Below are 13378 nucleotides of genomic sequence, written 5' to 3'. Positions count from 1 at the left end.
ACATCGATGATAAAATATGACAAATGCTGCCGTCAATAAGAATTTCACTGCCTGTCTTTTCCCCCGACTGTTAATGGGTTGAGAACGCTAAATATGAAACAAGAGACGTCATCGCGAAACCCATCGCACATCAAGAATCACCATAATACAGAAGTGGGTAAAATGACTGATGGCAGCGAGGACATGCTAACGTTACTTACAAACGACTGAGGATGGACGTTGGCGTCTTGAAATTACTGCCTTCCAGCAGAGAAAAGCCTGCCTCCATGGTCTTGGTTGTGGCCTCACAGGATAAGCGACCATGTGCCCAGTCTCACGGCGTACACGGCCACCTTCAAGAGTCTCCGCGAAGGAAAAGTAATCATCCGTCGCCTTACCACGTTTACATCAAGGAAATGCATTTCAAGTCGCTTTGACAAAGATGACCAAAATCTATGGAAGGAGTTCTTACTATAACGGTTGTTATGGAATCTTGGCTGTCGATGATTGGTTGATTCTTTCAACATCTGTGACGTCTTTTTGGATGGACAGAAACATGACCATATTTGGAAGAAAGGAAGAGTTGTCCTTAGTTGACCCTGACCGAACGCCGTCAGCTGTCGAACCTTAGGTCACCGTAGAACGTTTCTGATAGATTTTGTTACATTCTGTTCTGGATCATTTTATTCTTGTGAAAAGCCTATCAGATTGGGAATGCATGTGCATATCTATAAGAGCCCACATTGGTTTTCTTGTATAGCGTATATATAATCAGCCGTTTTGAATCTACGTTGTGTTTTTTTTTTCGATGTGTTTTTGTGTGTTTGTCTGTGAACAGCATAACTCGTGAAGTTATTGTGGATGAATCTAATACAAACATATGTAGTAAATCATATTTACTTTGTTGGTAGGTGTTCGCAAAATTAGATTGTGGGTCACCGGGCGGCCTTCCCTATCACTGCAGCAGGACTTCCGGTTTTATATCTCGGTTTTCATAGATATAGCGTATGTAAGTGATGATTGACGCATGTAGATACTAACTATGCAAATCAAGAGTTGATTTGGATAGTTGATGACGAAACATTATGAATCCGTTGCCCTCCATGATAGCGATATCAAAGATGTGCAAATTTAGAGTCATTAGCATAATTAATGTGACTACTATAATACCACAGTGATCAAGGTGGGAATGTCATGTGGCGTTTAGAAGCAAACTAGAGCTGGACACCATCATTCATATATCAAGCCCATGAGGGCCTCATTTGCATAGAGAAACTGCGATAATAGCATTCTTTGCTCAGATAAGACTATCGTACTTTGGTCAACTTATTTCATTTTGGCAGAGAAGATCATTATCTGATATAATCTATATGCAAATGAGGACCTACATTTTTTGCATGGTTAATGAAAAAACCTTTAAAATATGTCAGTTGTAACGGTTGACATCATTGCGAAGGTATGAGGTCACAAAACTTAAGTTGCCAAAGACACACCAAGCTTGCATTGGCTTTATAATAGAGGACGATGCACTTTGAATTGATAGCCACAGTGACTCCATCTCGACAAAAATCTGCAGGCTAATATATTTATGTATTCGTACTGTCACCGTTGAATGTACTTTCATGCTCCACAATCATTTTTCTTGTGCAGAGATACCACAGTCACAGCTATCCATCGTGGCTGGCTGATTGATGTGAATGGTTCTGGACTACGATAAGATGAAGGACGGCGGGACACGGGGGTGTGGCGGCGCATGGGAACACACAATGTATTCTTCGCCGGAGGCAACAAGGTTATACCGGAACAATTTGTCACAGCATTACCTCCGCAGGTTACAATGGTGCTAGTTTTCATACCTCAAGACGGGTGTGAAAGTTTTATGCCAGCTAGCCTGGAGATATAACTTTCATGACAAGCAAGGGGATGAATTTATTGCAGTTGTGTTTGCATTCTATTTTCTAGGGTCTATTATATAGTAACCTGGAGATATAACTTTTACGACAAACAAGGGGAGGAATGTATGGCAGTTTTGTATTCTACTTTCTAGGTTCTATTATGGTAACCAGGAGATATGACTTTTAGGACAAGCAAGGGGAGGAATATATTGTAGTTTTGTATTTTATTTTCTAGGGTCTATTATCGTGGTAACCATGCAGGGGATATAACTTTTAGGACAAGCAAGGGGAGGAATATATTGCAGTTTTGTATTCTACTTTCTAGGTTCTATTATGGTAGCCTGGCGAAATATCTTTAGGACAAGCAAGAGGAGGAATATATGTCAGTTTTGTATTCTATTTTATTTTCTAGGCTCTTTTATGGTAGCCTGGCGAAATATCTTTTAGGACAAGCAAGGGGAGGAATATATTCCCGTTTCGTATTCTGCTTTGTAGTTTCTATTATGGTAGCCAGGCTGCCTGGTGAAATAACATTGTGTTGGAAAAACATGGTGGTATTCTGTCAACTCAGAACAACACAAACAAGGTACAATGATCACAAACACAAGATACTCGTAAAATAACCTCCCTCTTTTATTTCTATGATGTGTCATAATTTTGTGATTTCATCTCTTAGGTTGACGAAATCCCTTAGATAGTTTTTCACTCGCTCGTCGGCCTCGACGTCTGAAATGTCTTCAGTCGTCTGCGAGCCAGTGCTGACTAGCCATGTTTGTGAGCCAGATAATATCGAATGTGCCCCAACGCTGTCCCTCAAGTGGGCATCTGATGATTTCATAACATGATCGTCTATCGAATGATATCGTATTCCGGTGCCGTTACGCAGCTCGACTTTTGGGCGGAAGAAGCGGCGACGAGCGTCTGAAACAGTTTGTGAACGCCATGTCCTCCTTGTCGTCAGGCAACTCGTCACGGCGAGCTCCTCGTAAGAGTCCGTGTTGGACGCCGCAGCGCAACTAAAGCACCCCGACGTTGACTTCTTCATCATAGACGCAGTTTCATCGTACACGGGTATCGACAATGAAGAACCAATCGAGTCGCCACAACTGTACTCCTCGGGCCTCGTCCGACTTCTAAAAAGCCTCTCGGTACTTTCTATCGTAAGGACGCTGTCGGTGTCACCGCCGGCCGCGTCACTGGGCCCGCCGCAGTCATTCCCGGAACACGTGTGCATCAGTCTGGTCCCGTGCAGAACGTAAGAGTGCGTGTCCTGCCGACATGTCTCGAGAGCCTCCTCGGACTCTATAAGTTGGCTAACACTGGAACAAAGGACAAGTATTTACATTTCCAAACCGGGGCCCGGCCGGGCAGTTTGCGGGAACAAACAGTATTATATAAAAGACAACCAAACACGTAAAATGTAAAATGTGAAAAAATATAACTATGAGCATGATTTGTGCATATTTTATGACATATATACACTTTCTTTTTGCGCTCCCGCAAATAGCCCAGCCGGAAAATGTTACCATAGCATGATTAACTGTGTTGAGATATGATGACAGGAGTCTGAAAAAACAGAATTCCAGCTTCATGTTAACCAACTCTTGTACTGCTCGAAATATCAACTTTTCAATATACACGTAGAGCTGCACATAAACAATGTCATGTTACGAGCGACTGTGCAGGAAGGCTATACTAAACACATCTTGCGAATAAAAAAAATGTATCGTATAACTAATACATATGCCCAGATTTACCTTGTACTTGAGGCGGTGACGGTACAGTCAGTTCGAATTGGCCCATTCCTCATAGTTACCAGTCGTATGGCTGTAGAATCACAGCGTCTGTCTAGTGTGCACGATTTGTGAGGCTGACCATCCCCTGTATTACTTTCCGCACCAACAGGCGAGTATCTACATTCGCCTCGTGTCCTAAGAGTCTGAGATTTTGTCTCCGCGCATGAAGCAGACTGCATTTTCCTCAGCTCGCTTGTATCGATGGTGTTATATTGGCGATGGCCACCTTCCCCGCCGTGAGAATGATAGCACAGCTGCGTATCTACGATAGCGGTTTCTCGTAAGTGCTGAAACTGAGGAGGACTGGACACTAGAATGTCGGGATATTCACACCTGGTCCTGCTCCTAGCACCTCCTGTGATGTCCGAGATGTGGCTGCAGTGGGCAGTTTGAATTTTGGGCTGGCCGTTCGGCCGGCCGCGGGTATCAAACAGCGACATGCTGTCTTCACGGCCTTTGAGAAGCTGTAACGACTTCATACGAGCCTCCTCCTGGTCTATCCTCGCGGTTATGTCGTCTATCTGCTCGATAATCACGCGAAGTTCGGCGGCAACTTTCTTTAGTTCCCGCAGCACTTCCTCCAAGTCTTCAATCACCACTTTTATTTGTGCCTTCACCACAGCCGAGTTCAGCACTTTCATGTTGTGGTAGCTTGGCTGAAATTCAGCCGGAACTCTGTTTCCATGAAGCTCGATTTGGATCAGTCGCCGCGTGATTGAACCCCAAAACTTCCTACTAGCTGCAATGAAGAGAGAGAAAAAACAGCTTTGCGGCAATGCATTCAATAGTCTTATCACGCGCCATTGGCAAAATATCAATAGGTGTAACAGTACTCCCGCTGCCTTGAGCAGCAATATGAATGGAATAATCGTGAGCATTTCGATTGGCCTTGACGAGGCCATACCATGGAATGGTTACTACAGCAGTGGGAATACACAATAAAGCTTTATCACGTTTCAGAATCACTGCTGAGTTCAACAGAGAGGAACGTCATTGGTGGGTATGGAAATGGCAACGTGCAGCCGAGCGCTCGGGTAATGGTCTGTGTCAAAATGTGATTCAGTCGGTCATGACCACGAATGAGGTGTTCGGTAGATGCAGTTTACATGAATCGAACTTCTGTAAGCTTAGGGTTTACCTGCGTCGGTGCACCCTGATCAAGCGCAGCATCAACATTGCATATCATAACTGCAACTCTACATGCGCCGGATGTTTGTGTACTGCAGAGACCAAAGTACACGGACAACCAGAAAAAGCACAAGCAGTCAGCTGGTTGTCCCCAAACCGGAGCGAGAGACCTTCAGAAGATCGGTAGCCTATAGCGCCTACCGCGGACCAAGTGTCTGGAACAGCCTACGTACCGCCAGACACACGTACGGCTCCGAATCTGACTTCCGTTAAGAGACTCTTGAAGTAACGGAAATGAACAAAACGAACGGACACGGACCATGAACCAGCCTTCGCCCTACTATATGTTGTATGTTGTAGCAATTGTATATTGTTGTACCATAAATATGTAAAGATATATGTTGATAGAGTTATTAGGACTCAAATGACCGTGTATCTCTGCTATATTGTATCATATGGACCCTTACCTCTTTCCTCATGACCTCAATGAAAAGCGGCCTGCGTGCCAATTTGAGCTTATCATGAATAAACAAAGGTTAAAAAATAATAATTATATACATGCACTGTTTGATCCAGACAATCATTAAACAAAAATAACGTCATCCCTATATGATCAAAATGATCTTGTTAATTCAACTTTTTAGTTTTGGACATGGGCCTTAGCAACGTACATAAGAAAGACAGTGGATAACTGACAAGATCATCAAACAATGAAAAACACCCAGCTGCACTGTATGGTACCATCTGTGGCTACAGGCAGATCACTCAGAAACTCCGGACACATCACCACAGCAAAACCCCATACAGACTCAAAAACTATTTTCTTCATACAGCTGTCCGCTTTTATAACCAGAATGTAAAGCAATTGTATATGTTGATAATTTTTGTGTTCTACGTCATCCTACAAGTTTTACTTGACTGAAAATTGACATAATTCAGGCATACGAATGTTTTAAAGCTTTGGTGTCAAGTAGAAATTAATTCATTGATTGAAAAATTGTATCCTTGCGCATTACGCGGGCTTCTCAGACCGGTCATTTCCTCCTGGCATTTCAGTCAGGATCACAAATCACGTCAAAAGATTGACGCCATTGCTTTTGAGGCAGGCTTGACCCAGAACACGTAATTACATGAGATTACCTCAATAAAAAGAATTCCCGGAAGGGTTTGCCATTAAAAATCATATAATCACGTTTCGTCGACGGCAATTTGGTCCTCAATCGAGGTAACTCCATTTGGGGGTATCCATCGATAGAAAAAAAAGTAAATGGAATGCTCAGCTCTTGACAGCGAAAGTTTCGGACATATTCAATAGCAACTCATTTCCCAACATGAAATCTGCCCCGATATCATTGCTGTAGAATAATTTATCATTATTTATCAGTTACAGATTTATCTATATCTCCGAAGAACAGTTAACAACATAAATCACATTCATTGTAAATCTCTATCGCCGTTCTCATCACCTTCAAATTCCACGATGGATCACATTCGTCCACTATGCATCAATAATGAGATAATTGGGACATGGGAAACCCTACAATTCAGTTCAACTGGGCCGGTTGTTAAAGCCAGGATTTTCATGTCAGTGGTAATCAGGAACGGAATAATCACTCACTCGGGACTGGCACTTACAGCCCTTCGTGTCCTCTTACGACATTTGTGTTGAAAGAGGCAAACTAAGATATTTTAAATTCAAATATCTAACTAACTTTCCCGACTTTACTTCCAATAGCTATATCAAACTGGTTGCCATCACGTCATTCAAGTTGTTCGTCATCAAATGTCTGTTACAATTCTATTGCTTTTTTCAGTTTCTCTGCTGTTCTTTATCCTTTATTCCCTGCTGCCGAGCGTCATGATATAGATTGTCATATATAAAAAACAATATGCTTGCAACCCCTTTGCTACGTTAATGTGGATGTATCGTGTCTACGTAGCTTAACCGTGGTTCTTGATAATGTAGTACGACCCAAGGAAAGAAATTGGATATTATGTATTTTCGTAAAGCATAATCCAGGGAACACCAAAAAAAGATACCTCCAATCCTCCATCATCTTACACTAAGTCTTTGCTTCTTCTTATCTTTCTGAACAGCTTACAAGAAACGGAATTGCCCGCCTTCTTGGGTCCCATTTCATCGATCTATCCCGGGGAATCAATATTCTAAGTAAGCTTTGATTCCTGAAGTTATAATTGTGGCCTTGAATGATCTACTTTTTCTGTAAAAGAGTATTATTTTGTCCCGGAAAATGATTGTTGCCAACATTATAACCATGCTTTGCTTCACTATGTTTAATTAAATATAAATACGTATTTGGTGATTGTTATCATGATATCACAGTGTATCCACCAGTGCTTTCCCTGATATTCTCTGGCCTTTATCAAAAGCCCAAAATGCCACTAGTCATCTTGATTGTATCAGTGATCCGAAGCTTACCTTAACGCCGTGGGGAATCGCTATTCATCTCAGACGGCTGGTTAGCGGATACAGCGCGAAGATGGCAGCATCTCCAGTAGGTCCGCTTCCTTCCATCGTGTTGGCCTTACTCGTTGTGAAGGCTTATTTCCTACTTGACTTGCACCTCTTGGCAGCTTTTCATGCTGAATTCAGCACAGCCCACCGGGGATCAGACGATATCACGTTACTAGTCCGGGTTCGGTAGCCATATCGATCTCCGCGCGGCAATGCATCTCTTCGAGAACACGTAACGGCTGAGGTGCCTTCTGTCATGCCCTCAGCTACCTCTCAAATATTGGTATTACAAGGCTGTATGGTATCGATGAAATACGGTCTCTAATCGAAAACACGTAACGGTTGAGGTGCCTTCTGTCATGCCCTCAGTTACCTCTCAAATATTGGTATAACAAGGCTGTACGGTATCGATGAACCACGGTCTCTAATTGTACCGGACAATTTCAAAGAGACGCTGCCACATGCATGAGAGATATCGCCGAAAAATCGGTATCCATAGAAATGTAAATCAAGCCAGTGGATGGAATTGAAAAACATCATCCGCCTCCATCAGTTGGGCGGCAATGCCTTATGACGTCCATAACCTTTCTTTACTGTCTGGAATGAGGTAATAAGTTTCTGCCCAAATGTGTTGCCCGGAAACAAGGTAAACGCCTCTTTCCCAGACTACAAAGTCTGGAAACTCATTCCGTCAGCCACTATACTCCACACGGCAGCAAATGTTTCGTGGAAGTTGTAATTCACGAGACGGTAGAAGTTCCACATCAGTAACATTTTCTGCTATCTCTTGTCTGCATGCCTATTCGGTGATATCTTTCATGTCTCCCTGGTGTTTGGAAACGTTCCCTGTGTGCGATATATTCCATCCGAGTACACAGTGAACAATAAAACGAAATGAGCTTTCCACCGACAGTCTCAATACCACCTGTCTTCCGTGCTCGTCGTTGAATGTCAGAGTAGGTTCGAGGTAGTCTCTGAAAGGTGGTTCGTTGACTCAACAGTGGATCGGAAATGCCACGCTCATCATGTACGGGCGAATCAATCTCCCCCCCACACACACGCCGGCATTCACAGCCACTTAGGAGCTGATTCAAATGTCACACCGGATAATGTTCTCTGAATACCAGTTCGCGCCATCAGTGCCCCTCCTCTTGATGTGAAGAACCTCCCAGGCTCGTCCCAGATGTGCAGACACGTCCAGAGCATTAACGTCTCATTGGGCACTTTGACTGCTTTCCCGAAGCACTTCGCCTTGATTTGAAGCGCCGGATAAGTGTGCTCTTTTACTGACGTCTTCTCTGAATGCAAATTCAGGGTTCCTGGGTGAACGGCAAAAACAAAGCATACGTTTTACCTAGGAGGTTAGCATGGCGCATATTGTCTACTATACGCAAAAGTTAGTAGTAAGATGGTATATTGTTTGGCTTACCTATTCCAGTATTACTTTGGTAGATTCTTCTTCTGATAAATTTTCAATCAAACTTAGGCTTAGATTGTCAGCTTTTGAAGGTCTCATTCGTAATTCTACCACATCAATGTCACCGTACTCTAACTGAAAACATGAAGTGCACATCGCAAAGCTAAAGTACAAGTGCTCATGTACCCCAATAAACGAGGAAGCGTGCAAATGAGATAGTCATGTGCTGAATACATTAATGTTTGTCGTGTGCGTAGAGAATTAAAAGGTAAATTCTAGGTCGTTGTGATAAACTGTCCTTTCTATACGTAACCATCCAGCTCTGACGGAGACAACATAAAATCATCCACCCGCAGCCGGAGTACAGGATGTGATAATTCAGATTTTCAACGGGGGGTGGGGGCACACCAGTGGTTTAAAGATGGAACACCTGAATCCCACGATTCCGTGCTTGTGACGCCCTCAATTCATATTTCAATACATCATGCGGAGTAAACGCCATCAGAGACATTGGAATTTAAGAGGGGCGTCGTGAAAGGTAAACCTTCAATGCGTGAAATTACCTGCTGTGGAAATGGTTAAGAAAATACAGTTTTACTGCTCAAGAAAATGTTACGACAAGGGGTCTGACGACATACATGTATGTAAAGATTTACGCTGCCTGACTGCTTTATATTCAACCTACTACCACGGTATAGATTAATAAGTCTCTTTCAGTTTTGTTGATTTAGTTTCAAATCATGACCAATATTCTATTTTGACGTTTTTGTTGTTCTGGTAAGAGGCCTAAAATGGTTGCACGAGACTTGCTTACTAATCAGGTGTGGTAAAATCGACTTGCATTCCCAGTCTGATAAACAGTCAAATTAGAATTCCATCAGGTGAAGTTAATCTTCATTTAGCAATTTCCCTATATGTACAGCGTACCGGAAAATGGAACGAGATAATGTGCAATGCTTACCGACTGGCAAGAAACAGTAAATGTTTTTCTCGTCGGAAATGCAGGCGGCAAGGTATGAAAGTTTTAAAGCCAATGACGGATAAGGTGTTCGTGACTTTTCAACCCAATACAGGCGCAAACCGACCAGTCAGGTGTGTAAAATCGTCGATCACCTTGTTTCCAATTACAGCTTTATTGCATAGAAGGTGTCAAAAAGGAAAATGTAGGGTAACCCGGTTGTTTAGCAACTACACTGAATTTCAGTACGATGATACGTCACGCCATTTAGCCCCCCTCTCACTGGACCCGCCGCACGCTAGCCGGCGTCGCTGCGGTCGATCGAATTTACAAAGCACTCAACGAATTTCATCGACAAAAAACGAATCATTTTAAGCTTTGTGTGTTTTGTTGTCTTTTTGGTCATACTTGTACGTTTTGAATGATATTCCCATTATTAAGTCGAAGGTAACACAAATCCAATTTAGGACGCAACGACGCCGCCAGTGTGCCACGGGTCCAGTGAGAGGGGGCTTTATAGTTCGACGTTCTGGCTTTCGATCGTACAGTGTACATGTAGCTGGGACCTGTGATCCCAGGATATTAAGAAATGCAGATGGGCCAGCTGAAGAAAAACAAAAACCTTCATTGATGTCGTCACATGCTCTTGATTGTCTTGTAGACTATAAAAAATTTCTTTCACGCAATACTGACTCTTTCACTATACGAGCCAAATTGATTCCATGGCCATTGTAACGAAAAGGCGTCATGCTCGTTTTCAGTCTGAGGTCACCTACTTAACCATAGGTGCTGACGACTACAGGATGGTTTTAACTCATTTTTACGTTGATTTACATAGATTTCTTCAGTGATCACATGCCTAGGACTAGTGTTTCTAACACACGGTACAACCAATTCAATTTGCAGACTAGGCTAATTAAGAAAGACGTCCATGATTCTTCTGATGATTTTAATTAAGTTTTATAGGGAGTTGGATTAAAGGCTTACTACGCCATCTAATTCTATTGATTCTTCTATCGCTCTGATTTCATTTGCACACGAGAGGAGCTCTATCAGATTAAAGTTCTTTCCAATTCTAACACGGATTGAAGGGAATAACGTACTGTTCTAGTGGTGATTAATCCTCCGATAGCGCTACCTGGCTTTCGTTGAATTCCTCTGTTCATTGTGTTTTCCTTTGTTTTATTTACTATCTGCTACTTGTATACATTTTGTTCTTGTATTTGATTCAGTTGTATTCAATGCAGATGGACTCCAGGAAGAAGATTGTATGATTTGTGAAAATTGTACACTTATGGAGAACTAAATGAAACAGACAAACAAACGAACAAACAAAGAAACAAACAAGACGGCCTGAATGTTAGGTCGGCATACGTTTCAAGCACGCACATACAAAAAAACAACTTTACGGCTTACAATTTGACCATGGTGACTGGAAAGATGACTAGAAACTATAAAAAAGTATGCAGCTAATGCACTACCATTTCAGTACCATTTCACCATTTGGTCCACGATATCACATCGCGTGCACGTCAAGCATGTCTCTTGGGTCAAGGATGGTCCGATGAGAGCGCATAAAAGCTAAATGGACCTTACGATGCTTTACTGCTTGTCTTTCCGGACCAACGGCCTCATGTGTCGGACGAAACGGGACCCCCTGAGTCTACGTAAGTTTCCGGACCAGAGGCACGGGCCAAATCCTAACAATTGATGGATGGCATGCTGTACGGCAATTTCTGTAATTTAATGCAGCCATAGATATATCATTTGACTTGAGATATATATTTTGGAGATTTGATACATACATATGCGTCAGTTGATACCCCACTACTTAGGAGTATTGAAGACAATGCATCGAACGATTCGAAGAAATATCAACAGAAATTTATTGTTGTAGAATTAGTATTAATCGACATCTCAGAAATTTTCGACCTCAGCACAAAAGAGTTACACACTAATAACCGATGATACACGTTGGCTCATCTTCAAATTCCCTATAACGTGTTGTAACTCTAGTGATAGACGGGCTGATCAGATTGCATAAATCTGAGTTGGCACGTGTGGCAGCCTCAGCACAGAAGAGGATCCAATATATGGTCGTGTTGTCAACCCAATATCTTTATGGGCTTTCATCATCTTCGGTTGTTGTAGCTTCAGCAAAAAAGTTATGTCCTTGTACTAACTGCCATAGCAAACGTAGTGTCCCTGTATTTTCAAGATCTCCCATCGAATAGCAACATGACCATAAAAAAATACTGCATAAACTAATCCTTCAGATAATTCCGGGGTCCGAATGTGAATAAAGATCTGTCTACTGAAGGTCATAACCAAAGAAATAAATAAAAAATCTCAAAAGCTGTCCGTAACTGTTGAAAGTTAGAGAGAAGCGAACCGACCAGGCCCGATAACATGTTATAAACATTCTCGGCGGAGACAAGTGTAAGAGGTATCACGGAAAATGTGCCCATGAAGAGGAAGAATTGCGGGGGATGAGAGATGGCAATGACTGGCAAGAGGAATGACGTTGATCAGAGAGGACCTTTGAGCAATATCTAAGGATTTGAAGCACTCTAAGTGTCAGGAATGTCATGCACACATGAGCACAAGAACCCCATATTCCCTTCCTCGGGGAAATCCTTGCATTTTCAAGTCCTTTGGGTCAGTCGTAATATTGCAATCCTAAAACCAGCCTGAGTATTACAGGATAATTTATCCTTTAGGGCAGATCACAATGTGTTGGATTGATAACGTCAGAAGCTTCACACGAGCGAAACAGAATATAGGCTGGTTGGGACAGTCTGAATTTTTTTTTCATCTAGAAAATTAATGTAGATGCTCCCAAGTGGTAGACATACATTTCACTTAACTTTCTTTAAATTCCTTTTTGATTTCTTGCGTACGAAATGGATGCACTGTAACTTACATGCAGTGATTTCATTGGTAGCATCTTTCTTCTGACTAATATCTTCTCAAAGTGTATATATATAGCTTGCCTTAGTTCTGATGGACATTGCTTGTATCTAACTTTAATTTTAAGTTAGGAAAATACACTAAAGGTTCTCCTATATCTCTTTCTCTCTCTTGCATTTGATTAACATCATATCCAAAATCCTCCTTACGACCATCCTGTAACGTTAGATACGGAGATAAAAGGTAGAATATCAGGCACAGAATCTTATCTTACCGGGTATTTGACTTCAACATCTATCGAGCCATGGAATGTTTTGGAAGATAGCAGAAAAGCTCTTCTCGCTGGTGAGTATAGTTTTGTGTGGCGGAATGTCGTGACATTTAGATCTAAGGGCTGTGGCGTTCCTTTTCGAAAGCAGGCTCTCAGACTTCTATCACGAGGAAACCGAAAGTGGCTTCCGGATCCACATATAATAAATTTGGGAATCCAATGAATGCATGAAGTAAATATTAGCACAGTTTTACTGACCTGAGGCGGGTGAACAATGATAAATGGTTAAGATGGCATCAAGGCAATGAACTGAGAAAAATACAGCTGGGAACCTGGTATAAAACACCGTGAAGGTTATTCCCCACCATTTATCATATCAATATCATAAATACCATTCACTGGTCAGGGATGTATGCTTATTATGGTATTTGGAAATGTAAACCAGATTTCGTCCACACTTTTTATTTCAGCCTTGTCTACGGCCATACATTGTCAATGCTCTCTTATCTAGACTTCATCCTTGTAGATCTTCAATTCTGGTGGGCAAC

General features: G+C 42.1%; 1 protein-coding gene across 3 annotated transcripts in view; it reads right to left on the bottom strand.

Moving 5' to 3' along the window:
• Positions 1-2485: 2485 nt before the first annotated feature.
• Positions 2486-13378, bottom strand: part of LOC136427396 (uncharacterized) — a 77469-nt gene continuing 66576 nt past the window's right edge. For 2 of the 3 annotated variants that reach the window (XM_066416221.1, XM_066416222.1), the window contains exons 3-5: positions 7239-8593; positions 3632-4409; positions 2486-3193 (exon numbers count right to left, since the gene is read on the bottom strand). In XM_066416221.1, coding sequence (XP_066272318.1) covers positions 2524-3193; positions 3632-4311 — 1350 coding nt within the window. In that variant the 5' untranslated portion in view covers positions 4312-4409; positions 7239-8593 and the 3' untranslated portion in view covers positions 2486-2523. Of the gene's footprint in view, positions 3194-3631; positions 5004-7238; positions 8594-13378 lie in introns of those variants that run through there. The other variant, XM_066416220.1, reaches the window with a different exon arrangement.

This window comes from Branchiostoma lanceolatum, chromosome 2, assembly GCF_035083965.1.
Source record: "Branchiostoma lanceolatum isolate klBraLanc5 chromosome 2, klBraLanc5.hap2, whole genome shotgun sequence".
Taxonomy (NCBI): Eukaryota; Metazoa; Chordata; class Leptocardii; order Amphioxiformes; family Branchiostomatidae; genus Branchiostoma; species Branchiostoma lanceolatum.
The sequence above is the reverse complement of the archived record's forward strand: the minus strand, read 5'-3'. Positions and strand labels throughout refer to the sequence as shown.